Source organism: Serinus canaria, chromosome 1, assembly GCF_022539315.1.
Source record: "Serinus canaria isolate serCan28SL12 chromosome 1, serCan2020, whole genome shotgun sequence".
Classification (NCBI taxonomy): domain Eukaryota; kingdom Metazoa; phylum Chordata; class Aves; order Passeriformes; family Fringillidae; genus Serinus; species Serinus canaria.
The window spans coordinates 106,965,781-106,993,567 of record NC_066313.1 but is presented as its reverse complement, the minus strand read 5'-3'; the positions used below and the strand labels follow the sequence as shown (position 1 = coordinate 106,993,567).

Sequence of the window (27,787 nt, the reverse complement as noted above, 5' to 3'; positions counted from 1 at the left end):
CAAATTTAGTGATTTTATTCAGTGGTCAGTCTTGGGTAAAATGTAATCAGCTAGAAAGCAAATCTGAGTGTAAGATATAAACTTCACGGGGCAATGGCCTGTAGTATTTATATTTTCAGACTTCTGGTCTGGCTGGTTTTCACAATTGCTGCTATGAATCTGTTATACTTGTTTGAGGTACATAGACTTACTTGTGTTTATTGTAACAGGATAAAATAATCCCTCCTGACCCAATAACAAAGAGTGAGAAGCAAACTACACTTCATCAGCTAAACCAGATCCTTCGCCATCGACTCGTGACTACAGATCTCCCTCCACAGCTGGCAAATCTTACAGTTGGTAAGAACTGGAATTATTTTTTGAAGGATACATTATTGCAGGCTGATATAAAACTGCTGGTTTAACTCTAAAGCAAAGCTAAATGATAGCTTAATTGAGATCATTAAGGATGCTTCATCTATTAAGACTGGGATCCTGTCTCTGTATGACACCAAAACATGTGGTTTTCCACTGTTTGAAAAATGAAAGCACTGATAAAATTGCTGAAATATTATTTATTTTCAAGAAGAAATCCTGTGCAGGTAATGCCAAAAAGTTTTAGACATTGTCTTGCTCTTTCAGTAAATGTTTTGTGAAGCAGTCTTTGGTCTACTTCTTAATTTAATTTTATAATTAGTTAAGCTTTTAGGTCTTTCTGCAGAAACTCTTTGAACTTGAGTTTAAACAAGTCACTTAATGTTGCTTTTATAAGCTATTTTGATATTCATGTTCAGGCACAAAATTTGTTCATATTTATGCATGTCTTTGTTCAGTGGCTCACCACAGTGCAAATCTCTTAAACTGTTTTGAGATTTGTTTGTATTTAGCCCAAACATTAAGACAACCTTATGTACAGGAGGGATGGCTATAAACTGGACTAGGTTATTGCAGATTGACAGAGAGCAGGGTGGAGTGGACCTAGTCCATGCTTTTAACCAAGACAAGGTTAGCCATTTGTAAACCATTCCCCACAGACCTAGAGCAAAGATGTTCCTGAAGAATCTTAGTGATAATTTTCTCTAGTCCCTGTGTGAGTGCTTGCAGTATCAGTATTAGATGTATTTTTTGTATAATGGAAGGATATATGAATGATATATGAATAATATGTCTGAGTTCTTAAGAGTTTTCAGTTAGCTAAGCATTTCAATGACTATTATTTTCTGGTTTAGAGTGTGGTTTGTTTTAAGAGTTTGTCTGGGGTGCTCTTGAAAATGAAAATTCCTGAGTTAAATGGTTGAATATTTGCAGGAATATTGCTAAATGTCTTTAATTGTAAAGGTTTATAACCTAGTTTGTTAAATGATTGAGAAGGTTGACCTGCATGTCAGAATAAAGACTTGTACTTACTTGTTTGCTCTGCCTGTCATTGTTTTTATGACCTTGCTTGCATAGTTTTACAGTCCTTGCTCCCAATTTGTGAAACAGATAGCAGTGTTCACAGGTGTGAGGAGGCACATCTCAATTAGATAAATAAGGTGCATAAATTTTGCTTGTTGTGTATCTATAAATTCTGCAAAATATTATCTTTCTCACATGAAAATGGATTTAAAATATTCTAATATGAAATGAATGCTTTGCAGTGAGATGTGTTTTCAGGGCTGCATTTCAGTCTGGGCTGAAATCCATGTTCTGAATGTCATTTGGGTATTGCTGAAAGCATTCATTGTTGATAGTAGCAAAGAATAGGAATATTTAAGCCAGATGTTTTGTTTGTCAGGCTGGTAGTCAGCTCAGTGTTACTCTGTATTACAGAAGCACAAGTGTTAACAAGTTAGCAGATTTAACAAGTTAACTTCAGGACAGTTTGTACATCTCTCTATGCCGCTTATTGACCTTGGGTCTGTTGCAGACTGTAAAATGTTCACAGTTGCACGGAAACATAAGCAACAGAGCAGAAATTATAGGGAAGTAATCCATTATGAGTGCCAGGAGCTACCACACTGTTATTTTTTAGGCATCTTAGGAGGCTGAGTGAAATAAAACATTCTTGTCTTCCTTAGCCAATGGCCGTGTGAAGTTCCGAGTTGAGGGTGAGTTTGAGGCCACCTTGACAGTGATGGGTGATGACCCTGACATCCCCTGGCGCCTTCTCAAGCTGGAAATTTTGGTTGAAGACAAGGAAACTGGTGGTAAAGAAAAAAAATCAAACCTTTACTTTTTTTTTTTTAACATGATATTCATCTCCAACACTGTATAAGTCTTGTTTATGCTGGGTTTTCTGCGTATCACCACTTAAGAGAATGAAGTTATAAGTACTTGTCCTGTTTTGACCTTGCTTTATAAGCACTTAATACCTTAACAAAGCTATACAGTGACAGTGTGTAAAATGACTGACATCTCCAGAGTAAACCAAGAATTTTGTTGTTTGTTATAATACCTGGCATGGAAATTGCTCAGTACAGTTGTATCTTTTTTTATTTTTAATTTATCAATCTACTGAATTAATTTAAATACCTACTTTCCTGATGGTTAATGTGACTTAATTTTCATTTGCTAAAGATGGTCGAGCCTTGGTTCACAGCATGCAGATCAACTTCATCCATCAGTTGGTCCAGTCCCGGCTGTTTGCTGATGAGAAGCCCCTCCAGGACATGTACAACTGCTTACGTATCCTTCTGAAAGGGGCTCCTGAATTAGGTGTCTAATGCAGCCTTGCTCTTGTTAGCTAGAAGTCAGGAAAGATGGATTCCTTGCTGAGCTTGGGGGAAATGTCTGGGCATGAAGTTATGGTGGCCTTGAAGTAAATGATGGCCTTGGAAGCAGTAATTCTCAGGTGCATGTCAAATTTAATTCTGCACACTAAATCAGCAAAGGTGAAGGTGAGGTATTCAAGGCAGCAGGTTGTGTGGTAAGTCAGTGCAGCAGCAGGTAATTTTGGCTGTGTGGTGAGTCAGTGCAGCAGCAGCAGGTAATTTTGGAGGTGAAATACAGAGCTGGAAGTTCTGGGAGCTGGCAGTTCTTGCTACCAAGAACAGCAGTAAAGTGCAGCTGATGAGGGTATGTTAACTCTATTGTATCTGTGTAAATAATGAGAGGAGATACAGGGTGTGCAGTGATTTTCCACTTGGAAAGGGCTGATTGCTTTACAATGTGAAATGAATTTCAGTGAAAGTCTGTCTGCAAGAAGAGTCATGTTTTTTTAGGGTGACCATGGGAGATGGAGTTAGTGGTAACTATAGGGTGAGTAGAATTTCTTTGTTGGTAATCATCTTTTCAGTAAAAGATGATGACAACCAGAAATCTGTAAAACTGGGCTGTGACTCTCCTGTCTATCAACCTGTCCTAAGTTAGAGTTTAGAAAAACACAAAAATAAATCCCTTTGAGAAATATTTGGTGCTGGTTTTTTGTCTTTATTTCTGGATTCGTACATTAGTATGTTTTCAGACAGCATCTTATGTGACTTAGATGACAAAAGGGTTGATTCAGTATACACAAACAGGTTTGTGTAGTACGCAGACTTCCTGGACATCTTATATTTCCTTAGCTCCATGCATTAGACTCCTTCTGCCTGGCTCTTCAGCTGGAAGTCTTGCATTCACAAACACTAATGCTGATCCGAGAGCGCTGGGGTGACCTTGTGCAAGTGGAGCGGTACCATGCAGGGAAATGTCTCTCACTCTCTGTTTGGAAGTAAGTTCATTTCAAAAGGACTGTTAACAAGCAATAACTAAAATAACAGGAGGGATTATATTTACCAAGCTTGAGCCATAATTTTTAGAACTGTACTTTCTTTTTGATGTGAGACTCCTAAATTCTTGTAATTAAGTACTTACATGTGTTGCATGATTTGCACATTAATGTACAGAAGAGCAGTGGATGCAGTCATAAATGAGTTTATATTTACACAGATATCTAAAAATTGATTAGATCTCTGTCAAACTTCTCCTGTATTTATTGCTTGACTTGCACTAGATAAAATTTTAAAAAGCAATCTGAGTACACTTCTGGTTGTGTTACATTTGCAATCATCTAAAATTCTTCATGCAGTTACAGTTTACCAACAGTTCTGCTTTAAAATGTCATCTAAAACAAATGTCATTTTTCAGTTCAGCTGACATAATGTCATTTTTAACCAGAGCACACAGAATCAAGGTTTAGCTACTGAAAAATGTATTTTCTGTTCTTCCAGTTGCATGGTTTAATTATTCTATTTATTTTAAGTCAACAGGTACTTGGCAGGAAAACAGGGACTGCCTCTGTCCATAAAGTCACTATAAAAATTGATGAAACTGATGTCTCAAAACCCTTACAAATATCTCATGAGCCTCCACTGCCAGCCTGTGATTCCAAACTGATGGAGAGAGCCATGAAGGTAAAGGTTTGCTTTGCAGGAGCCATCTAATATCGAAAACTCAAGTGCTTTACACTGTCAGTTTGTTCAACTTTGATTCTATTTAAGGATCTGTTTCTAAGATTTCTAGTAAGCAGTTACTGTAGATTGTGTAATGTTTACGTGAGGACCTCAAATTGTTGTTACAAACTATTGGCCTTGACTTAATCTTAAAAATTTCACCTACTTCACAGTGTATTGTACCACTTGTGAAATGGAATGCTAGGCTGGGGGGAAACAACAGCAACATCTCAGTTATTATTAGGGTTTGGCTTGAAATACTTTATAGAGACATAGTTCTTCCCTTTCCTGTCCTGGAGCTCCTCTGAAAATCAGCTTTCCCTTATCACTGGAGTTGGCTACATAGCAGTGCTATGCACTTTAGAAAATCTTACATTATGATTTGGAAATCTTGTGCTGAAGAGCTCATGTGGTTTGTTTGTTACAAGTGTTAGGTGAAACTTAGTTTTACATTATCACTAACCAGATAATATCATGTGGCTTATCTGAATGTTCAAATTCCTGTATTTTAAAGGTGGGATTGTTGCAGTGATCCAAAATGAGTAACTGCAGTCAACTTCCTACTTGGATCATGCTTCACTGGGGATAATTCTAGATGTTGGTTAAAGATAGTTAAGGAAAACTGCATTCTGGGTATTATAATAAATCCTCTGTAAGTCCCTCAGCAAATGTGGCTGTGATACATCAGATGTCTGTCTGTCATTATTTCTTTCAGTGTTTGGGTTTAGGAGAGTTAGTAAACTGGAGTGAATGGTGTAATCTTCACACTTTCAGTACAGTTTTTCCACAGGGAAAAGCTCCCCAGCTCAGATCTTTCACCTGTCTCTACCTACTGATGGTATCTTCCACCTCCTGTACATACTCTGTGTTTCAGCCTCTTGGCCCATCATTTTACCAGTGCTGACAGACAAGTCTGTATGGTGAATGTCAAGAACTACCAAGGTTTCAGCTACAGAGGGATGTGGGAAACCTTGTGAAGCATGGTAGCCTTCTACTCTACTTCTAGAGTAGGAATTCTACTGTTAGTATAGTAAATATATACTACATTTACTAATTTAGCTACTAAATATAAGTTGATGTAGTGAAGGTGCTGTATTTATGTGTAAATCTAAGAACATACTCTTTATTTTCAGCATCTGCTGAATATCCACTGGAGCTGACACAGACTAAGCTCACTGAATCAAGTCTGCAGCCTGTAAATTAAGATATGAGGCCACTGTAAATTTGAGATGTATCAAAGTTAATGCTGTCCCCCTTTATGAGGACTTGCTTAGAAAAATTATCAGCTGTGGTAAATACAGTGCTGTTGTAGTGTTTGAATAATGATCTCAGCTGTAATGACGTAGATGGCACACTGGGTTTCTGTTTGTTTAAGATACTGTATAAAACAGTGGCACAAACAAACATGTTTATCTGAGCAGGTTGTTCTGCATTAACCTACTGAAAATTGGTTGGAGCTGTAGAACATGTAGTCACTTCGTGGGGAAGATTTAACCCATTGCAGCTGCTCAGGTGAAATGCTGTAGTGGATAAATACATGATTTTTAAGGCCTTGTCTTGGAAAGTTTGTCTTTAGGAGAAGGTCATTCTGGTATGCAAAAGCTTGCACCAAATATAGCATAATTATCTTCTGCATTTATCTCCTACACTAGAATAAAATTTGAGTTTAATTCAGCTTGAACAGCTTTCAAAGCAATGTGAGGTTACCTAGAAAAAAGGTTTTGCTGTAATCTGGAGCTTTGCTTATGCAAAATATGCGAATAATGTGACTGGAATGTGAATGAATATGATTGCAAATGCTTTAATTTAGATTGTACAAATAAATTACAGTGAATGTAAGTGGTGGCATGAGCTTCAGCACTGGCAGTGCAACAGAATGTAGATGCAAGCCCATACATACTTCTGTGTTCAGTAGGATTGGCCATACTCAGTGTCTGTCACTGCATTGTTACCCTATTAAACTGTTGGATTTCATGTTACAGCTGCATGTGTGTTTGTGTAGAGGCAACCATATCCTAATGAAGTGTTGCTTTGGGGTGTTTTGTGTTTGGAGTCTTTTTTCTTCAGCTTAAGCTAGTTAACAATGGCTGAGAAAAAAAAGCTAAGCTGAAAATGGACCAACCTTGATCCAGAACAAGTAGGTCTGCACAGGGAGTGGCAGCAGCATAATTTGTGAAATGTCTTTTACACCTTCTTCTAATCTTAGCTCAAAACTCCTCCCACGCCCACTGCATCGACAGAATCTCATGGTAACTTGTTGTATTTTTTAGTGCTCCAAATACTCAAGTTAATAGTCAATGTGGCTCACCACAGTGAGCAGGTTAAGCAGGTTATTTCTGAAGTGATTGTTTCATTAAGTACCTTTGTTCCAGTGTGTTATTGCAGAAAGTCTACACATCAAATATGATCTTACTCAAGTATTTTGCTTTTTTACAGATTGACCATCTATCAATAGAAAAACTCCTAATTGACAGTGTCCATGCAAGATCTCATCAAAAACTCCAGGAGCTGAAAGCCATTCTTAAGAGCTACAATGTTAATGACAATTGTACGTGTTTTCTTATGAAATTTTTCTAGTTCAATTCCATTTATGTCTAGGGATGGTTTCCCTTTCTCTTGATGTTTCTTGTTTTCATTAAATTAAAAAAAAATAAAGGTAAACATGTTCAAAATTAACAAAATTAGCTTTGAATTATTCTGCATTGATAATTGTAAAATACCCATACATCTAAATGCAGTGTAATAAATGAAGTTGATAGAGCATTGTAGTCTGGCTTGAAGGGTTAAAATTTGCCTACTGTAAAAGTTGTTTGTGTTCAGAATTGAAAGCAAATCTTTTAAAGTAGTTTTGGATGAGACTTTCCTTAAACTGCTGTTGAAACTTTTGGGATTTAGATTGATAATTGTGAAGCAGTGAGTTAAAAGATATTTGAGAATTAATAATCTTCAGATTTAGTCTGCCTTTTCTCATTGGTTTGTCGCTGTTTTCACAGAGAAATTCTTATATTCAGATTCCTCTCTCCATCAACACTATAATAATATGCAAGTAAAGTTTGTTTCTCTGAAAACATACAGGTTTTTTTATTATAATTGACTAAGTTTTAATATAAGTTTGAATTTTGAGTGAAATTATTAACACCATTTTTTGTTTAGCATTCATTGAGACGGCTCTCCCAACTCTTGTAATTCCAATTTTGGAACCATGTGGTCGATCAGAGTGCCTGCATGTATTTGTTGATCTCCACTCTGGAATGTTCCAGCTGATGCTGTATGGTGTTGGTAAGTAGGCACAAAACCAGGAGGTATTTCATATCTTGCAAGAATTCTGCACTATGAAGTAATTTTGTGGGAACAATTCTGTCAGATATGCTGAGTTTTGTGAGCAAATGAACCCCACACTTGGGTCAAAATCTAGGTATCGGAGTTTGAGGAATAGAAAAGAGGATCTTAGTGCTTAAGTGTCCCAGTTCAGTTAAGATTATTTTAAGAGGACAACAGAGTAATTATTACTGGGGGTCAGTGCAGTTCATATTCTTTATGACTCATGATTCCTGGCTTGTGCTGTTAATGGATGGGGTCATTTCATGTAGACCTGAGTGAGAATTGTATGATGTGACCTTATATATCTTGAGTTACTTCTGTTCAGGTCTCAGTTTCAGGTTTCACATTGCTTGAGAAAAGAAAGGAAGTTCTTTTAGTTTATTTGGTTAATAACATCCTGCTGTGGTCTTAAAAGCATTATGGATCATCTGTTGGTACAAGGGACAACAATTACAAGTTGCACCAGAAGTTTCATCTCAATCTGAGAAAGCAATTCCTTACAGAGAAATCAAACAACCCTCTGAGAGTTTTGGTGGTATCTGTATCACTGGGAGATGTTCCAGATGCAGTTAAATAATCTCATCTCTGTTCCCTTTCCCAAAAAAGGTTGGACCAGAAGGTCCCCTTTGAAGCCCAAACCTGGGCTGTTATTATGAGGTTAGTTAGATGAGACACTTTCAGTGGAAGTTTGAAGTTTTGTTTGAAGGACTGATGCTAAGACCATTCTCCTACCTGATGTTCTTGCAGATCAGCTGACACTAGATGACATAGAGAAGTCTGTTAATGATGATATGAAGCGTATCATTCCTTGGCTTCAGCAGCTCAAGTGAGTGACCTGTACAATTCCCTTTGTTTGCATGGAATGAATCACCACATTTGTATTCTGGATGGGGACACTTGGATGGCTTTGTGTTTTACTACACTAGGGGTTATACTTTCTCACTATTGTAAGCAGCCTTGAGTATTTGTCATCTCTTCTAAGCAGTGAAGGAAAGTCTTGTTTTATTTGGGATTGATTCCATAGCCCTACTTTAATTTTCCCCCTTACACGTAGCCTCATGCATTGCTATATGCACACTTTGCTTGAAGTCTCTTCACTTTGAAGTAGCAGACCACTGGCTTCCTGAGAATCTCTTTTTCTGTTCATGTTCATCTTCTATGTCCTTTATTCCACTGTTTCTACAGCTGATCTCTGCTTGTTTCTCAACAAGAATGACCTCACTTCTCACAATACAGAGGAAAAACCAGGAAGTGGCCTAGGATGATTTAAATAATACCTGTTTATCTTCTTGCACTTCAGCCCTTGCTGGTTTAAGTCGCTAATCTTCCTTCCATAAAGCCCTGAGATTTAAGCACAAGATACATTTGGCTCCCATAAGAGGTTGTAGCAAATAATACAAACACAGTTTGCATCTGCATGAGAGCTGAGTTCCACCTGCTCTGTCGTTTTGGAAATTCCCAGTGCTCTGAGCTAATTGCAGGGTGAAATCTCTATTTGAGGAATTCTGCTTCTAAAAGAAGCTTGATGATGCATGAAGCACTGGCACCCTGGAGAAACTAATCAACCTCCCTTTGTTATAAATAATGTACTTGAGATAATGGCTTGGGTAGTGCTGCAGTTTCTGAGGAAGCTCAGCAGTCCACAGTATGTCTTTTAGGACAGCTGTATCTGACATGTATCTGTGAGAATAAATGTGGTGTGTTGTGATGGAAAGGTGCTGAGCACCCACACTTCCCACTGCTGTTGTCAATGGAAGTTTGACTGAATACCCAGGCCATGCATTTCTGAACCCCTTTCAAGCCTAGCTATTCTCCCTGGCTTTGCCACTATAGGCAAAATCCATTGGAGTAGGACAAAGCTTAATCCAAACATGATTTTGTTTCCAAACATGAGAATAAATTTGGTGTCTTCATCTCCAAACTTGTTCAGGTGATTGAGTTTGTTTATAACATAGCTCAGAGTGACATCCAGCTTCAGGGACTTTCTTTTACTGTATTGCTTAGCAGCGTATGGGAGCAAAGATTTTCCTTTCTATACCAAAACGTAATTGAAGATTCCAGATTGTCAAACGAGTGCAATCTGCGCGGTTTTTTTAATGTTTTCCTTCTATGTTTTATAATGTTTGTAATTTCATATTATAGCATATAAAAATTTATTCAGCAAATAATTTCAGGGCTTTTCTTCTTGAACTAATAGCTGTCTGTTAAGCTGAAGACAAGATGTAAATATAGTGATAAGAAAATATAAAGTAATGAAATTTTCTATGTGATTTTCCTTTATTTAACTTGTGCTTCAGTGATAGATGTTGGCTTAGAATATGACTGACTCCTAATTTGACACTAAAGCTCTACATTGCAGTGTATTAGAATCATGAAACCAGTCTTAGGGTACTAATACCTTTATTTCCATGCAAGGTTCTGGCTTGGACAGCAGCGCTGCAAACAGTCTATAAAACATCTGCCTACAGTGAGCAGTGAAACTCTTCAGCTAGCTAATTATGCCAGCCACCCAGTGGGAAACCTTTCCAAACACAAACTGTTCATCAAACTCACTCGCCTTCCCCAGTACTACATTGTAAGTAACTGAAAAATGTTTCTGTCTTTTGCTCCCTGTCATGGATATCCCAGGCAGTCTCTTGTAGCGTTAACTCTTAACATTAGCAACCAAGTGAGTGATGTAATGCTTAATTCTCTCCTCTCCCTCCCTTCCTCTGTGGGTTTGTTAAGCGCTCAGGCTCGTACAGAAGAAGGCACATACAGATTTATTACTCAGCAGTCTTCCTATTCTGTGTTTCCTGAAAGGTTTGGTCTTTCTTCTCTTTTTGGTTACCTTTCGTAGACATAGTATTAATACATTGAAAATAACAAATGTCTGTTCTTTGAAAAGGAAAGGATGGGAACTGAATTAGACTTACTCTTAGCTTGAGAATCTTCTTGATTTGTTTTGTTTAAATATAGGTTGTAGAAATGTTTGATGTTCCTGGCAACCCCACAGAGCTAGAGTACAAGTACCATTTTCTGTCTGTGAGCTATGCTGAAGGAGATGACAGCCCTGCCACTGCACTTTTACTACAGCAGTTCAAACCAAACATTGAAGAGTTGGTACTGGACACAAAAAGTGGCAAACAAATGAAAAGTGGTGTCAAGCGCAAGGTACGTGTTCCAAAAGCCATTGGGCTGGTTACAGAGCATGAAAGCTCAACACAGGTTCTGAGCATCAATTTCAGCTTTAGTAGCCACGTTTCCAGTGTTGGTATGGCTGACGTCTTAGTTTGGACTGCTTCCCTAGGGAAATGCTGGAAAACTGTTTTGTAACAGTTGTCCTTCAGTTCATGCCAGCCTGCTCTGCTGCTCTCAGAGCCAAGGCAGAGCTCTGTGCAGAGGAGTGTGTATATATTGTACATGCAGAGTGCTGGTATCTGTGTGATACACTTTGGGCCATGTGTAGATTTTGATGGACTTGCAGGGGCTGATAAGAGTTATTTACTGGGGCTAGGCTGACATGGCTCAATGATCTACAAGTACTGTTTTAAGGATAGGCTTTAACTGAATTGTTTCAGTCCTGAAGTGGATCCTTCCAGGAGTTTGTGCTGAGGGTGTGATTCATTTAACGCTTAGATGAATGAGGTTATTCTCTGACATATTTTCAAAGTGTTTACTCCAAATATGCAAGTACATTGGTATTTATTTTAATTCTAGTTATCTGGAGATCCATGTTCCATAGAACCCAAGAAACCAAAACGGTCGGGAGAAATGTGTGCCTTCAATAAAGTGCTAGCTCATATTGTAGCCATGTGTGATACAAATATGCCCTTTATAGGGCTTCGGATAGAGGTAGGTATTAAAAAATATTTTTTTCCCTTCTTCCCCTCCCCTGCTCCTGATTCTGAGGTCTAGATGTGACTATTGTGGTCATGTGCTCACTCTGTAGTTCCCCTGCCAGCTGAGCCCCGGTGACTCAGTCTTCTGCACTGTGTTGCTCTAGTCTAACTTGTTAGAGCTGCTTCTCTTAGTACAAAGCACTGCAAAAAGCTTGAAAAGTTGAGGGAAAAGGGAAAATGAGGATGAAAGATGCACTTGTGGGAAGGGTTGGGAAACAACTTTATACCAGATTTGCACGGACTGTTTTTTGGCTTTCCAGTGCTTGAGGATGTGAAACATCTGTCACCCTCAGGGAGAAATAAAAAAGTCCTTGAAAATGTTGCAAGTTTTTTGCTTGCCTTTTTGCTTGGAATAACATTTTTCTTGTTCACTTCTAGTTATCCAATATGGACATTCCTCACCAGGGAGTACAAGTAGAAGGAGATGGCTTCAGCCATGCAATACGTCTATTAAAGTAAGATGTGTTTCATTTTATTACTGTATGTACACATGAGAGAAAAAAAAAGACTTGTTTGGAGATAACAATCAAAATATCAGGACAGGGACAGGATTTTTGGTTTGGGCTTTTTTTTCCTTCTCTTTTTTTAAAGGGGTGTTAATACTCTGTGTCTTGTACTTGCATGTGAAGCAGTGCTAGAGAAAAAGGGGGAAAATTAGAGTAGACTAAGAGCCAACTACAATTTTTTTACTTCATTAGCCTAAACTGAGGGGCTCTGAAAACAGTTTGACAGTCCTCAAGCCTTCCTTCCTGCTAAGGAAGAAGTGGGGATGATTCATGAACATGCCATTTTAGATCAGATCAGAGGCCTACATACTCCATATGGTACTTGACAATTATGTGAAACTGCAGAGGAAAATGCCAGGAATCCCAGAAAAGACAATTGCATGGTAAAGAGGTTGTAGAGGAAGTATCTGAGAATCATGCAATAATTTAACAGGATATTTAGGCCCAAGTGCAGGACTTGGCATGTGTTTTCATGGAACTTCATAAGATTCCTGTCAACTTGTTCCTCCAGCTATCTGTGATCTCTCTGAAGGGCAGACCTGACTTCCAGCATGTTAAGTGCTCCCTTCAGTTTGTCATCATCTGCAAATTTACTATTCTTCTGTATCATATAGGCTACTGAAATAGATATTTTGAAATTCTTAATAGCAGGCCAGTAGTATCTGCCTCTGTGTTAACCCTGAGGAATCTTGCCACAACCAGCCACTAACTGGATCTGCAACAAATAAAGTTTAAAGTAGAAAACCACAAACCCCAAAGACACCTCCTAGAGTAAAGCCTTTTCTGCTGCAGAAATGTACAGTGACATAAAGGCAGCAGTGTCCAAATGCATCAGGCCCTACCTTTTTAACCATGCATATGAGCAGAGAACTTGTAAGCTGAAGTTAAGGGTGGAACATGAGATTTCTGGCTAGATCCTCAAGGAATTTGAAAAAGAATTTGGCATGTTTTTACTTAAGCTTTATTTAGTCTGTCCCCTGAGCTCAATTCACACATTGGGATGCGAATAAATTAGTGAGTACTAAGGAACTGCCAGGTTGTTCATTGCATGTAGAGCAAGCTTGTTCTACAAGGCAAATGAATTCAGATTGCCACAGAGCTTAGTTATTTTCATCTTTTTTGGCTTATTTCTCTGTATAAGAGAAATATATTGGTGAGCACATAGTTCACCAGGAGATAAGGACAATTTCTTTAACAGTCTGTAATTTGCAGGTGTTGAATCCATATAAAAAGTGGTCTTAGCTCAGAGTGCTTTTGCGACACATTCATTACAGTCCCTGAAGAGGAACAAGTTATCTCACTGGGCAGTCCAGCTGCCTCTGCTGTTGATTTGTTCATTCTTTCATGTCCAGACTTGGGAGTCCTTCAGGAAATATTAGAAGGTAGTGTTGTTACTTGTGGAACTGTACTGTGTCTAATGGAGATTTTGATTTTGTCATGTGTAGAATTCCTCCCTGTAAAGGTGTAAACGAGGAAACGCAGAAGGCTCTGGACCGATCTCTTCTTGATTGCACTTTCCGACTACAAGGTAGAAATAATCGCACGTGGGTGGCTGAGCTGGTGTTTGCAAACTGCCCACTGAACAGCACTTCATCCAGGGAACAAGGCAAGTTTCACTAAGGAGCACTGGTAAATTTTGTTTCTTTGTAGTTTGCATTGTCTGGTCCGGTAGTTTTAGTGTCTTGGTGTAACTGGCCAGCTCTCTGCTCCTAAGATTTCTAATAAACCGCAGTGTACATTAATCAAAATTCTGACTGCTGATTTGATGCATTTTTGTTATTTCAATGTGCTTCCTGGTCACTTGCCACTTTACAGTCTGTAAACCACAGCTCAGGAACCACTGGGTTGATCAGTATTTCCCATCTCCTCACACTGCAGGACCAACCCGTCACGTTTACCTGACATATGAAAACCAGTTGTCTGAACCAGTTGGAGGTCGCAAGGTGGTCGAGATGTTCCTCAACGACTGGAACAGTATTGCTCGGCTGTATGAATGTGTCCTGGAGTTTGCACGGTCCTTACCAGGTACAGAAATCACCTCCTTTTTGTCAAAGTGATGGGCTTACAGATGACTGTGATTTTCTCACTCTAACTCTCTTCCCTCCTCTCTTCACAGACATCCCCAACCACTTAAACGTTTTCTCAGAAGTTCGGATCTACAACTACCGAAAACTTATCCTTTGTTACGGAACTACAAAGGGGAGCTCAGTGAGTAACTCCTAAATGGATTTCAAATGTATGATTTAAAACATATTGGGCAGGCTTAGACTTCTCAGAATTTTGCTGCACAATTTTTTCTTTATAGTGGAATTAATATAGATGAATGTAGAAAAGACAGAGGGTGCCACATTGCTGATTTGCTGGGTTGCTGGAAGTTCAGTATTTTTGAGAATTTATATTAGATGCATTTTATATTGTGGGAAGGACAGTTGTGTGCTTCTGATTGATGAAAGCTGGTGTGGCAGCCTTTTTCTGAAAAACTTTGTGTAAGTATTGTTACTGCTCACTGCTTTACTGGGATATGTGGATGGATATATGTAAGCTGAATGCCTAATTCTGCCTTAAAAGAGAGGACTCTAATAATGTTTTAGAGTCTGAAAGCTGTGCTTTCAATGAGGTGTCCATTGATCATTTTGTAGCAGTGCTGTTCTCTTGTTCAGAACTCTAGCTTCCTATGTAGTATTTGAATTTACAACTTATTAATTACTTAAATAACTGTAGGCGTCCTCCTCTACCTTGCACTTAACACAAATATTAAGATTACTTAATCTTTGCGTTAAGTGCAAGGTAGAGGAGGAAGTAAGTGCACATTTATTTCAGATTAAGAATATAGTTTTGTATGCAACTGATGTGAAGTAGCTTGGTGCTACTTGAAATTTGCTTCCTGGGACCTTTATGTGTTCATTTTCTAAGCTGAATTTTTTAAGAGTATTTTTACATGCATTTTCATGGGAAGTGTGTGTAAATATATATCCACGTATACATACATACATACATACATACATACATACATACATTTGTATGTTATATATATGTAAACAGCCAGAGCAGCAGTATGGACTTTGCGTTTAACTTCCTTACATATTATCCAGTACTCATTTTTGTGTAATGTAACTTAAGAAAACCAGTCCACCTCCAACAACTCACTAATCAGTTTTCCACACCACAAATCTCTCAAGTTTAATTTTCTCTCTCTCACTTTGGCAGAAAAGATTCTTTTGCTTTTTGGTTGAGTTGCTGATATAAGTGCCCAGTTCTGTGATTGCCAACAATCCAGGCAGCTAAATAGGTGTTAAACCTGAGAGTGCTTTTTTTTTTTCCTTCACAACCTCAGCAGCTTTTGAGGAAGGTGAATTAGGAATCTGTTGAGGTTTGATAGAAAATGGGGGGAAAAATTAAATCTGACCAACTTTCTTGTTATAATCTCTTACTATAACCTCGTTATTACAACTTACTTGTTCTGGCTTCCAAGAGCATTTTATGTTTGTGACATTGCAGATCAGCATTCAGTGGAACTCCATCCTCCAGAAGTTCCATATTTCACTGGGAACAGTTGGCCCAAACTCAGGTTGCAGTAACTGTCACAACACAATTCTGCACCAGCTCCAGGAGATGTTTAATAAGACGCCAAACGTGATGCAGTTGTTACAGGTAATGTTCTGAAATCTTCTATCAAGAGAATTGCAATACACTAGGGAGCTGAATTCAGATTAAACTGTTCTCTTCAAGGGTGTTACGATTGTTTATGAAGCATCAAATTTTCCCTGATATGCCTCACTTTCCCTGACCTTTCCTTTTGGATAAGCTACCTGACTTCTCAATCTCCTCACTCTCCCAGGTTTTGTTTGACACTCAGGCTCCACTAAATGCCATCAACAAACTCCCGACCGTGCCCATGCTGGGGCTGACCCAGCGCACCAACACTGCCTACCAGTGCTTCTCCATCCTGCCCCAGTCCCCCACGCACATCAGGCTGGCCTTCAGGAACATGTACTGCATCGACATCTACTGCCGCAGCCGCGGCGTGGTGGCCATTCGCGACGGCGCCTACAGCCTCTTCGACAACAGCAAAATCGTGGAGGGCTTTTACCCCGCCCCTGGGCTAAAGGTGAGCACCCCTGGCTTTTCTGGCAGCTTGTAAATAAAGGAGTTTCTCACTTGGAAGTGTGAATGTGAAGAGCTTGCTGAAGGTTTTCTTTGTGGAGACATGCAGTTCTTCCAAAATTCTGAGAGTAGAAGGAAGTTTTTGATTTATTGGTAGATCTGTTAATTAGTTAGAATTAAAACATTTCCTTAAAAAAAATAACATCAAGTTCTAGGCTTTTTTTTTTTCTTATCTGTGTATTCAGGCATCCTTTTGTTGAAACTTGATGAAGCTTTGTGCCTAGGCTAGATGTGTGCTCCAGGATTAGCAGCAACTGCTCCTCACAGACTGTTCTGTGTGGCAGTACAGTGCTCATAAGTTGCAGGTGGGACAATCCTCCATGTCAGATGACTCTAGACAGAAACTTCTCTTAAAACACTTCCCATCAGCATGTGGCAGGAGCCTGTGGCTTTGCTTCTAAATGCAGTGCTGGTTCACTCTTCCTTAAAAAGGAATCTGCACACTGACAGAATATCTGTACCAGTGCTAGTTATAGTGAAATACTGGAAAATGGCACCCTTTGAGAAACAGGGTAATTTGCTATTTTTTTTTTCTGACAGTTGCAACTGAATATTGATTTTCTTGTATGGCATTTAACTGATCTTGAACATCTGCCCCTTTAACAAATGCCAAATGAAAAGCTAATGGAAAGAAGGATATTGTAGATACTAGTGTAAACTGGTAGAAGAGAATGGAAGTGGGAAAGTAGAGGAGGAATTAATTCAAAAAAGTTGGCAGGTTCCTCTGGGTGCAAGGGAATGCTGTGGAGCAGGTGACTTAGATGTTCTTAACCAAACAGAGCAGTTGTAGGTGTGATACAACAGCCCTGTAGGTTCTGGATACTCAGGAGTTGTTCTGGAACAGATATTTCCAAGTGTAGACTTTTCCTTATCTTTAAGGAGAGAATAAAAATGTTGGTATTTCAATTTACTGGAAATATTTCTTGTTATAGAGCCAGGTGTCTGTTTATTAATTGATATATTTTGCAGACTAATTACACTGGAATTAATGATTGCCCACTAGTACTTAGTTCCAGAGACTTGACTGTCTCCTATGTGCTGTAGCTGATAAAGGTAGTTTTAAAGCTAAGCAAATACTGCCTTCATTTGTATAGTAATGAAGCAAATGAGCAAATTGCTAACAACACTGCTTTTTCCACAGACATTCCTGAACATGTTTGTTGACAGCAACCAGGATGCACGGAGACGATCTGTAAATGAAGATGATAACCCACCCTCTCCTATCGGAGGGGACATGATGGATTCTTTGATATCACAGCTCCAACCCCAGCAGCCACCACAGCAGCCACAACAACAGGTACCCTTCAGGCAAAATAAATGTTTATTGTCTTCCACAATAGTAGATTTCTAAGAACTTCATGTTCTAAAGGGATTAGCAGTAACAAAATGGAAAGGGAGACTGTAAACCCACTCTGCTGTAGAATTCCCCTCCAGGCAAAATGTATTAATTTATTTTGCATTTCTCATTCCAGTGTAAACAGCCCATAGCATATGAACAGCAGCTTTGGAAGGTCACATGAGACTTGCTGCCTAGAAGCAAAGGACTGAGGGAGGGAAAACAACTGTTTAAGATAAAAGATGGGAGGGAGAGTCAGGAGGCTTTGCTGTTACAGGGTGGCAGATAAAAGGAGAGAGGTACAGAGGCATTATGTCTTTAGAAGAAACTGAAAAAAACAGAGAGCACTGAACAAGATAATATAGAAAATCATCCACAATTGTGTGGATGAACCTGTAAGACCAAAGCCTCATTAGTATTCTTCTGCATATACTTAACTTTTGTTTTGGTACAAAATGATCAAAAGTTTAATTGTTCTGTGTTGACAATTTCAGCCATTTGCAAAACAGGCAGGAGCCTCAGGAGCATATCCTCTCACCTCACCACCCACCTCCTACCACAACACAGTGACACCCTCCCCTTCCATGATGCACACACAGTCACCAGGTAGGATGGCTGGGAGCTGATCCTGTCCTAGAAAAATAGGTCTTTGTGCTTGTGTGTTTCTTCTATTATTTGAGCTGTGTTTAGCCCCAGATTAGGCAAGAGAATGCACCTTACACTGTGGGTAGAAAAAGCAGGGTCCTGCCACGCATGTTTTTAAAAGTACATTTTGAAGCTAAAAAAAACTGTTAAGTAAAACTGCCATCTTTAGCTGTGTAATATTTGGGGTGTTTCATCATTACTGTTTAGAACTTGCTAAGACATAAACCTTAATTTTCAATATCTACTTTTTCAGAAAAGCTTTTCATTACCAAAGTTCTGCTTTCTGCTCCCAACTGTTGTAGAACAACAGCTGAAAATATTTAAATTTGAGGAAGGGCTGGGCAGGGGGGAAATGCCATTTTTCAAGCCAGATATCATGGGAGGTTTCCTTTGTGTGGTAAATCGACCTGAAAAATACAACAGTCATGCATGTACAAAATAAAGTCATTGAGTGCAAAACCAAATTCTCTTGAATCTTGTTTGCTGTCTCCCTAAAAAGGAGGGAGCAGTTGATAAAAAAAATTAGAACAGAAAGATGGGAAATGTGTATGTCAAGTGATGTGATGTCTTTGATCAGGAAATTTGCATGCTGCAAGCTCACCTAGCGGGGCTTTAAGAGCACCATCACCAGCATCCTTTGGTCCAACTCCTTCACCTTCCTCTCTTGGAATCACAATGGGACAAACAGCTAACTTTGCCAGCCCACATGGTGAGTTCTTTACTGGCAGGTGTATATGTAGTGACAGGGAGGACAGATTTGTTTCTTAAAATTAAGTCTTCCATAGCAGATCTAAGTTAATTGAGAAAAATTCATGGTTTGTAATTGGCTCAAGTAGCTGTTTTTGTATATGTGAGTGTGAATTGTTAACAGTAGTCAAAAGCAGCTGCATGGCATGTTGAGGCATTCCTAACATAGTAAAAAGTGACTCTCAGTCACTCCTTTCTGCCTACGAATGTAGGGAAATTCAATGTGGTCTTGTAGCAGAACAGTGGCTGCAGCTTTTAATGAGCATTTTCTTTCATTAGATTAGTTAGTGAATTTTCACTGCTTACATTTCTTGGAAAAATAACTGGAACAGGTTAGAAATTCACATACTTACAATTTGAAAATGTTGTCAAAGTCTGGCTGGTTTGACATATCTGTATATGAGCAACATGCCTTTGGTTGTTTCCTTTATTAATTTGGTTGGTTTTATTGGAAAGCTGACAAAACAATCCTTTGGGTAATCAGTGCATTGGAAACTGTCCTATAGATCACAACAAATGAACAGTTCAGATGTTAATTTCCACACATCAGTTTGACTGTTGAGATGAACAAAGTGAGAGAGATGTACCACAGAATAGGTTTAAGGTTCTGATCAGTCTGTATAGCAGAGATACCTTTGCAGCAATAACTGTAAAATACTGAATAAATAAGGAACTGTCTAGCTGAGGCTTCCTTTGCTAAGGAGCAGTAGAAGTCCAAGTCTGTAGGCAAGAGCTCCTTTTGGTTTAGAACCTTTTACTTGTTGAACATGACTATTTTCCGTGACATTCTACTTTTTAAAACATAAACCTGGAAACCCTTGAAATCTGTATCTTGATTTTCAGTCTCTGTCCCCGCTCGTGTGTTTTGTATGGTTGTAAAAAGTAGTCTAAAAGCTTGCAGGCACTTTCATGCTTCACAGGTGCCTCTTTTAGATTTCTCTATTAGAAAGCCTTTTACTTTTTAAAGAAATAATAATGGTCTTGTTACATCTGTAGGTACCATAGACCCAAGCTCACCATACACCATGATGTCACCCAGTCAACGTGCAGGGAATTGGCCGGGATCTCCCCAGGTCTCTGGTCCATCACCAGCAGCACGGATGCCTGGAATGTCACCAGCCAACCCTTCCCTTCATTCACCTGTCCCTGATGCCTCTCATTCCCCACGAGCTGGAACAAGTAGGCTTCTTTATCAGTGTTATAACTGTGAAACACTCATGTTTAACACTTCTGGTTGTGTTCTTTTTGGTAGTTCTTGTGTCGGTCTAACAGTTCTTACTGTCCTTGTGCAGTAAAATGTCTAAGGAAATTAAGCCTTGATTCTGTCCTACTTCAAATCTTCAATAACAAATTGGAAAAGTGAGCTAAAGCATACAGCATAAATGTCAGCAGGATTGATGATAGCTTTTGTTGCAGTGCAGAAATCAGTCTGAAACTATTAAATTCCATGACTAAGAGAAAAGTCTTCGGAGTGAAAGCAATGATAGGCACGTTTGCCAACCCAAATACTAACTTTTCACATCATAGATTTGTAATGCTGCTCTTGCACGACTGATTTAGCCATCTTTACGTCCCATTGAGTTTGTTGTGCAAACCTGCTGTCTGCTGGCATGCTGCAGAAAGAGGAAAAAGGAGGAGGATTTTAATGTTACTGAAACTCTTTGCATGGGTTCAGGGTCAAAACTAACTCCTTGTCTGTCTGATGCCTATCACTAGGCAGGCAATTTCTTAAATAAGAAGGATTGAGCTTTGGCCCAGAGGACTTATTTATGAGAAGAGACAATTGAAGTGAGCATATATCTAAGGTTTCACCTTAAATCCTCCCTTACTGCAAGTCCTTGTGTCCCCACAGGTTCCCAAGTCATGCCAACAAGCATGCCTCCACCTCGGAAACTACCTCAGCGCTCTTGGGCTGCATCCATTCCTACAATCCTCACCCACAGTGCCTTGAATATTCTGCTCCTGCCCTCTCCTACCCCTGGGCTTGTGCCAGGACTAGCTGGCAGCTATCTGTGCTCCCCTCTTGAGCGATTCCTTGGGTCAGTGATTATGAGGAGGCATCTTCAGAGGATCATTCAACAGGAAACGGTATGGTTTCAGTTTGAATGGACCTGTGGGTATGTGACTGCTCCATGTCTTTTAAATCAGGCACAAACTGAAATGCTTCAAACAACTGTTTTTTAATAACAGTTAGACTTAAATGTAATAACTGTTAGACTTGTGCTGTACTTCTGATTTTTGCCATCTAAAATGTCAAAATTTAGAGAAATCTTTTAGTTTCACTTCTTTTCCACACAAATTGAGTTTGGTCAGGTGATATTTGATATTTGTTAAAATACCAAGTCTATGACCAAGTTTCAGATCTAAGTCTATGACCAAGTATATGATCTAAGTTTCAGATGCCGTGTGTTCTTTGGGTTTAGCGTGTCCATTGTGAGTTTACTAGAACAGCCACAGGGTTTCTGTGGATAGCACTCCTTGGCAGGATTGCCAGAGAAGTGAGTTACTAGTTAATGTTAATTGCTCGGTCAGGAACGTTACCTTAGAGTTTGGGACAGACAAATGTGCCTCTTCACTTCTATGGCATGGATTCAGTGACAGAGAAAGAAGCCAAATCTGGCACAAGCTTAATTCCCAAGGCAAAGTTACCTGTGTTAAAATATCATGTGTTTCTTTCTGGAAAGGGAGGTTGATCACTACGCTGTGGGGAGGGAGTGAGAGAGCGTGTCTGTGTCTGTCTGTCTGTGAGTTCATGCCATTTAATGAATGACTAATTGACTGTGACTCTCCTTTTTATGCAGCTACAGTTAATAAACTCCAATGAACCAGGTGTCATTATGTTTAAGACAGAGGCACTGAAATGCAGGGTTGCTCTCAATCCCAAAACCAACCAGACCTTGCAGCTGAAAGTAACACCTGAAAATACAGGACAATGGAAATCAGAGGAGTTACAGGTTTTGGAGAAGTTCTTTGAAACAAGGGTATGTACTGAAATCAAGCATGTTGATGTTTTTGTGCTTTGCTTTTAATCTCAGGTGTTGTTTTGAGTGGTCCTGCTGACTTTCACTGGCATGTGTAAGAGCTGCAAACTATAAAGCTGACAGCTGTGCATGCTGGTTGCTTATTAAATGATATATTTATTATCTAAATAGGCACTACTAAACAGTGTCTTTCTTTAGGTTGCAGGACCACCTTTTAAAGCAAACACCCTGATAGCCTTCACCAAGTTACTAGGGGCTCCCACGCACATCCTCAGGGACTGTGTACACATCATGAAATTGGAGCTGGTAAGTCAACTGTTCTATTTATTTACTTCATCCAGCTTTGGTTGTTATATTTTTGAAAAAAAGCTGATGTATCTTTATCTGCAAACACACGAATTACTCTAAATATATGCATAAGTTATTTAATGTTATTGGAGAAGTTTTCATTTTGTTACTAGCTTTCCTGGAAATGCTCAAAATTTCCTTTTAAAGGAAATTACATTTCCTTTAAACTGATGATTCTAAGGAACTGCAGGCATGTTACAACAGGCACGTGCATAGACTGACCTGAATCTCTCTGATTGTGTTACTGTGCTCAGTTCTTTCAGAGTTACTCTGATTTCTCTCAACCTGACAACATCTGCAGGTTTACCAAAAGAGGCACATTGTACTTTGTGGTGCTTCCTTGTTTCATAGCTGTGTTTGTCACTGACATGAGAACTTTGCTGTTCTTTCTCTGTGCTGCTCTCTCTGAACAGTTCCCTGATCAGGCAAGTCAGCTGAAATGGAACGTGCAGTTTTGTTTAACAATCCCTCCCAGCGCTCCACCAATTGCGCCTCCAGGAACACCTGCTGTTGTGCTGAAATCCAAAATGTTGTTTTTTGTAAGTAGAGCTATCTGTTTTAAAATTCTAGCCCTGCATGTCTCTGAGATCATCACGAGTTTGTAGCAAAACATAAACCCACTGTATCTGACAGCTGTAATAGCTAAAAGTGTTGTGCTGTTTGGAATCCTTGATTTGCTTCGGTCTCTTTTGTAATGAGTTCGGTTCGTATTCCTACTCTCCTTCCTACTAAAGCACAGCACCTCCTCATGTTTTGTGTTCTTGGAGAGATGTTGACAGTATATAAAGTTCAGCTCCCTCTGGGCTGCATTTTCAAGTGCTCCCCTTGAGGGTGTTTAGTTGTTCTTTGAGGCACGAACCACCTAGATTGGTGAAGAGCACATTTAGTGGAGCTAGGAGAGGAGAGAGAGATGAGATGTTCAGAACAAATCTGCATTAGTGTTGTGCCCGAGGCAATGCTCACTGTGGGGTGCTTTTGAGAAGACAATAGTCTCCACCTTACTGATAATTTCTCTGATACAGAATTGATGTCTGAAAACAGGGGAGTGGGAGTACATGCTGTCTGTAGGCCTGGAGTGTTTAACTGTATCAGAGGTTGCACTGAATTACATGGTCACTCAATTTACCACACCTTTTGGTTTATTTCCCCACAGCTTCAGCTAACACAGAAAACAACAGTCCCACAGGAAGCTGTTAGTATTATTGTCCCAATTATTTATGATATGGCTTCGGGTACAACGCAACAGGCTGACATTCCCAGGCAGCAGAACTCTTCTGTTGCTGCTCCAATGATGGTTAGCAATATTCTAAAGAGGTTTGCTGAACTGAATTCACCACGACCAGGTACTGTACATGTCCAGTAGATATATTCTCTTCACCCAGACATCTGTGACAAATCTCCAGTGTAAAACTAAATTTTTCTTAAGTCTGAATTCTTCTTGGTTTCTGTCTTACTTCTTTAGTGATTACAAACTCCTGATGTGACAGGCAATACATAACTTAATAGGAAGTACTGGCAACACAGCAGAAAGTTGCACTGATGATTCAGGCTGGGTTTTGCTGTTCTGCCCAAGTGATAGAATGCACCCGCCTCTTGTTGGCCCAACTCCTGCTGCTCAGTAAGAGTCACACTTTTTGACAAATGGGCCTAGAATGAGTCACAAGAAATATGCTATGGCCAAGTGTCAGTTTTCATGATTAATTATGAAGTTACTCAGCTTAACAGTAGAATATAAAGGGATGTTAAAATAGTTACCAGAACTTGTCCACATGCTGTGAATGATTTAAAAGTAATTGCAGTGGTTGTATACTTCTTTGTCAGTGTGTCCACTAGCAGAGGTGCATACAGTTCTGTCCACCAGACGTGCTGTGAAGTGTTTGAGCTAGGTTGTTCTGAGTGTTCATTGGCCTGTAGGTAGTACACTGTGAGCAGCATGGTGCTTTGCTTTCCCTCTTGTTTGTCATACCTTTTATTTTTCTTTCCTTATCTAAAACATGGAAGAACAGTAGCAAGTTCTTTGGGCAGCATGTTGTCTGTAGCAGTGGTTTGGGGTCCTAGTACACAGATGGCTCATAAGAACAATAACTTTCAGTCCTGATGAAGAACATACTTTTTCCAGTAACCCAGTGAATAGATTGAAGTTGTGAATCCAGAGGTTGACTCTTACTTCTCTTTTGTGTAATTATTCATCTCATTGTTATGCAGTAATTTTAACTATGCTTGATGTATTATTTCAGTTGGTAGAACATGAGCAATGTTTACCTTAAATTGGTGTGGATATGCATACATTTCTGAAACTTGTGATGGGATTTAAATTAATATGCACTTTCTGTTTAAGATGTTGTAATAGTGTAGGTAAATAGGAGAGAAAATAGCCTTGAGGGCATGTGGATTTCCCTGTAGGAGTTCTGTATGTGGAAAAGAGCTGTTGTTTGTATAGCACTTTTATTTCAAAATGCATTAACTAAACTTCAGGTGTTGTTTTTGGAAGGTGCTTCCCCACAGAGTTCCTCTGGTGTGGGGAAGGGTAGGTTCTTGCTTTGCTGTTTGTTATTGCCCTGAGTTGTGCTTTAAAGTAAACCCTCCACAAAATAGCACAGGGCGAGCAAGTAACTGTCAAAGCTGCTCTGGACATGCATGGTGAGATGTTTTCTAATGATCACTAGATAGATCAAAATGGACAATTTTTGTTTGTCGTGCAAGTTTTGAAGCAGTTTTGGAATCCAGTACAGGGAGCAAAGTATAGATGTGGAAAAAAAAGCATAGGAAAAGCATTGGAGCCACAAGCAGAACCTTGCCCAGGCAAAGGAAAATGTAGCTGGCTGAGCAGAAGAAATTTCTAGTAGTCCTTCCTCTAATTTCCAAAAGAAAGAATGAGTTTGTATGATTTTATTTATTTCCACCATCACCCAGCAAAAGTAGGATCTTCCCTGAGGACACTTGAAATGCAATTTCCTCTGCTCCTGTTGTCAAAACATACATTATTATAGCTGATCAAAGAGAACAAGAATACCTTCTTTTCTTGACCATTGAAAGGTGATAGGAGAGCCAACAGATGAAGGTAGATAGCTGGGAGACTTCTCTTAAAACAGCAGGACATGGGAGATCCCAGATGTGTGTCCTTTGTCGTCTGATGCTCCTTTCTCTTGTGCTGCTCCTGTGCTGTACCCAGGATTTTCCTGACTTTCCTACCTGTTAGCTCTCTGCTGCACTAACTGCAATCTGCTTGGTTAAGGGAATTTTTCACTATTTGGGTCAGGAAGGAGCAGGGCCTCCCATCGTGCACAGCTGATGTTACTGGCACTGTCATTGTAACCTGGAATCAGTGTTGCCTTGTTCTGGCTGTATCTTTTTTACCTTTCTCTCTTTGTGAGAAAGTATTTTGTATTCAGCTTAATTTTCCTCTTAATAAAATGGTAGTGCCTGAAAAGTAAGTTCTTTTGAAAGAGTTTTCTTTTCAGATCTGTGGGCAAACACATTCTGCTGTGTTTAACAGTAAAGTTTTGACTCATTGTGAGTACATGTTGTCTAAGACCACTTTACCTATGCCTCCGTGGGAGAAAATACTTTGGGGAAATACTTGTATGAACTGAGAGGAAATCAATGCCCTGCAATAATAAGTTTAAACTTGAGCTGTAAGTCCAAAACCTACAGTAGGTAGTGGACATCAGTCTGGTAAGGAAATTGAAGTCCCTGTGGATGCTGGAGGTGACCCTTAGAGAGGAGATCAGGGGACTCGTGATGGTTCTTAAAGCACTTCACGACTAAACATTTTTCAGTGTCTGGTTTTCAGTGATGCAGTGGATGGTATTTAGCCCAGATTTGTAGCTTTGATATGATAATGACTTGCCCAAAATAATCTTGGGAATCCCTAGTCTGGCAGTTAAGATTAATGCATCCCAACAGGCTCTGCTCTTATCTCTCTGCTCACACTGTTGCTCCTTCAGCAGCAAAATTCATTGTCTTCTAATTGATAGTTCTTGAAATATGCAGGGAAAATTCAGCCCACAGTGACTAGGGTACAACAGTGGCTACTAATTGTATTCTCTTAGCAGGAAGTAGTAGATGAAAATCACAGCTGCCTGTTGCTTCATCTTTTGTTGTTGTTCTTTAACCCTTTCACTTCTGTTGGTTTTAACTTCTTTAAGCTATTCAGAACATGTGTGTTTTTGTCAACAAGTGCTATTTAAAACTTGGGGTAGCTGTGGCTGTTTTTTCCTCTCAGTATTGAATCTCAGCTGTTTGAAACAGAAGTCCACCTGCTCTGTATTTTATTTTGCAGTTTGGATGTCAAGGGTGGAGCCAGAGCAATTTGGTTGAAAGAAACAGATTCCTGGCTGTTGCCCAGTCTTGGAATTAGAAATGTTTCCAAGACTAAGTTTAGGACAGAAAACATCTTCCAGCTGTTTTAGACTTGAGTCTTTCAAAATGTTTCGTTTCTGCTTGTAATCAATAGAAATAAAACTTGAAAAAGTTGGGTTATTTTTTTCGTAAGATGAGGTGCTCTTAATTAATAACATACAGAAAAAAATCGGACCACAGTCCATGTGCAATCAATTCTGGCATAGATTCAATCTGACATTCAAAAGCAATTAAAAGTTAAGAGCTACTTGCAATTCCATCAGCAACACGAGCAGTCCTGCTGGGAAAGCTGGAGCTCCTTCAGCTGGTAACTCCCACAAACCCTGAGTCCCTGGAGGTGGCTGGGGTTTGGGAGTGGCAGCCTCTGCACCCTCGGCATTGCCCTGGAGGCTCAGGGGGCTCAGCGAGGAAGGGCTGTGGGTGTGGGGCTAACCTGTCTCTTTTCCCTGCTCCAGAGTGAGGAGGGGCTGTCCGGGGCGCGGTGCTAACCTGTCTCTTTTCCCTGTTCCAGGTGAATGCACAATATTTGCAGCCGTTCGTGATTTGATGGTTAATCTTACGCTGCCCCCTGGGGGGCGTCCCTAGACACTTTTAAAAGAAGGCTGAAAGTGAGACAAAACAGCAAAAAAAATTAAAAAAAAAATAAAATAAAGCCTTCAGTTAAAAGAGGACGTTTTAATTTTACCTTTTTTTCTAAGAGCTAACTATAAACTGGCAAACTTTCAGGGATGCACTTTCATCACATGAGTATCACCACAACTTTTGTATAGTGCTGTTGTATAGTGTGTTTTAATGGGAGACACTTCAGACTAGGTAATAGATTGAAGTATCAGCTTGCTGGTAATAGATTTAATAATCTGTTTTATACTATAAAGATTATGAAAATGCCAAACTTGTTTGTTTTTCTGTTTTTCTTATGTTTTGGTGTAATAGTCTTTTTTTAAGGCAGGTCTGTCATTTTTGAATACTGTAAAACTGTGACAAACTTTATATTGAAGCTGTATTTTAATATGACTGCTTTGAATCCTTAAACAATTTATTTGGGCTTGTTGTAAACATGTCCCCAAAAAGCAATATTTAATAAACTGGATTAAAAAATCTTAAA

At 39.4% G+C, this 27,787-nt stretch overlaps 1 protein-coding gene across 1 annotated transcript in view; it reads left to right on the top strand.

Moving 5' to 3' along the window:
* The window catches only part of MED14 (mediator complex subunit 14), a 34,914-nt gene extending 7,127 nt beyond the window's left edge, over positions 1-27,787 (top strand). The window contains exons 5-31 of the mRNA XM_030234427.2: positions 210-339; positions 2,040-2,168; positions 2,539-2,646; positions 3,538-3,670; positions 4,202-4,352; positions 6,828-6,939; positions 7,545-7,670; positions 8,460-8,538; positions 10,128-10,287; positions 10,671-10,865; positions 11,412-11,546; positions 11,972-12,048; positions 13,545-13,705; positions 13,978-14,124; positions 14,216-14,307; positions 15,598-15,750; positions 15,938-16,207; positions 17,405-17,560; positions 18,094-18,205; positions 18,822-18,953; positions 19,988-20,170; positions 20,844-21,079; positions 21,793-21,972; positions 22,171-22,278; positions 22,734-22,859; positions 23,474-23,663; positions 27,194-27,787. Coding sequence (XP_030090287.2) covers positions 210-339; positions 2,040-2,168; positions 2,539-2,646; positions 3,538-3,670; positions 4,202-4,352; positions 6,828-6,939; positions 7,545-7,670; positions 8,460-8,538; positions 10,128-10,287; positions 10,671-10,865; positions 11,412-11,546; positions 11,972-12,048; positions 13,545-13,705; positions 13,978-14,124; positions 14,216-14,307; positions 15,598-15,750; positions 15,938-16,207; positions 17,405-17,560; positions 18,094-18,205; positions 18,822-18,953; positions 19,988-20,170; positions 20,844-21,079; positions 21,793-21,972; positions 22,171-22,278; positions 22,734-22,859; positions 23,474-23,663; positions 27,194-27,267 — 3,855 coding nt within the window. The 3' untranslated portion in view covers positions 27,268-27,787. The remainder of the gene's footprint in view (positions 1-209; positions 340-2,039; positions 2,169-2,538; positions 2,647-3,537; positions 3,671-4,201; positions 4,353-6,827; positions 6,940-7,544; positions 7,671-8,459; positions 8,539-10,127; positions 10,288-10,670; positions 10,866-11,411; positions 11,547-11,971; positions 12,049-13,544; positions 13,706-13,977; positions 14,125-14,215; positions 14,308-15,597; positions 15,751-15,937; positions 16,208-17,404; positions 17,561-18,093; positions 18,206-18,821; positions 18,954-19,987; positions 20,171-20,843; positions 21,080-21,792; positions 21,973-22,170; positions 22,279-22,733; positions 22,860-23,473; positions 23,664-27,193) is intronic.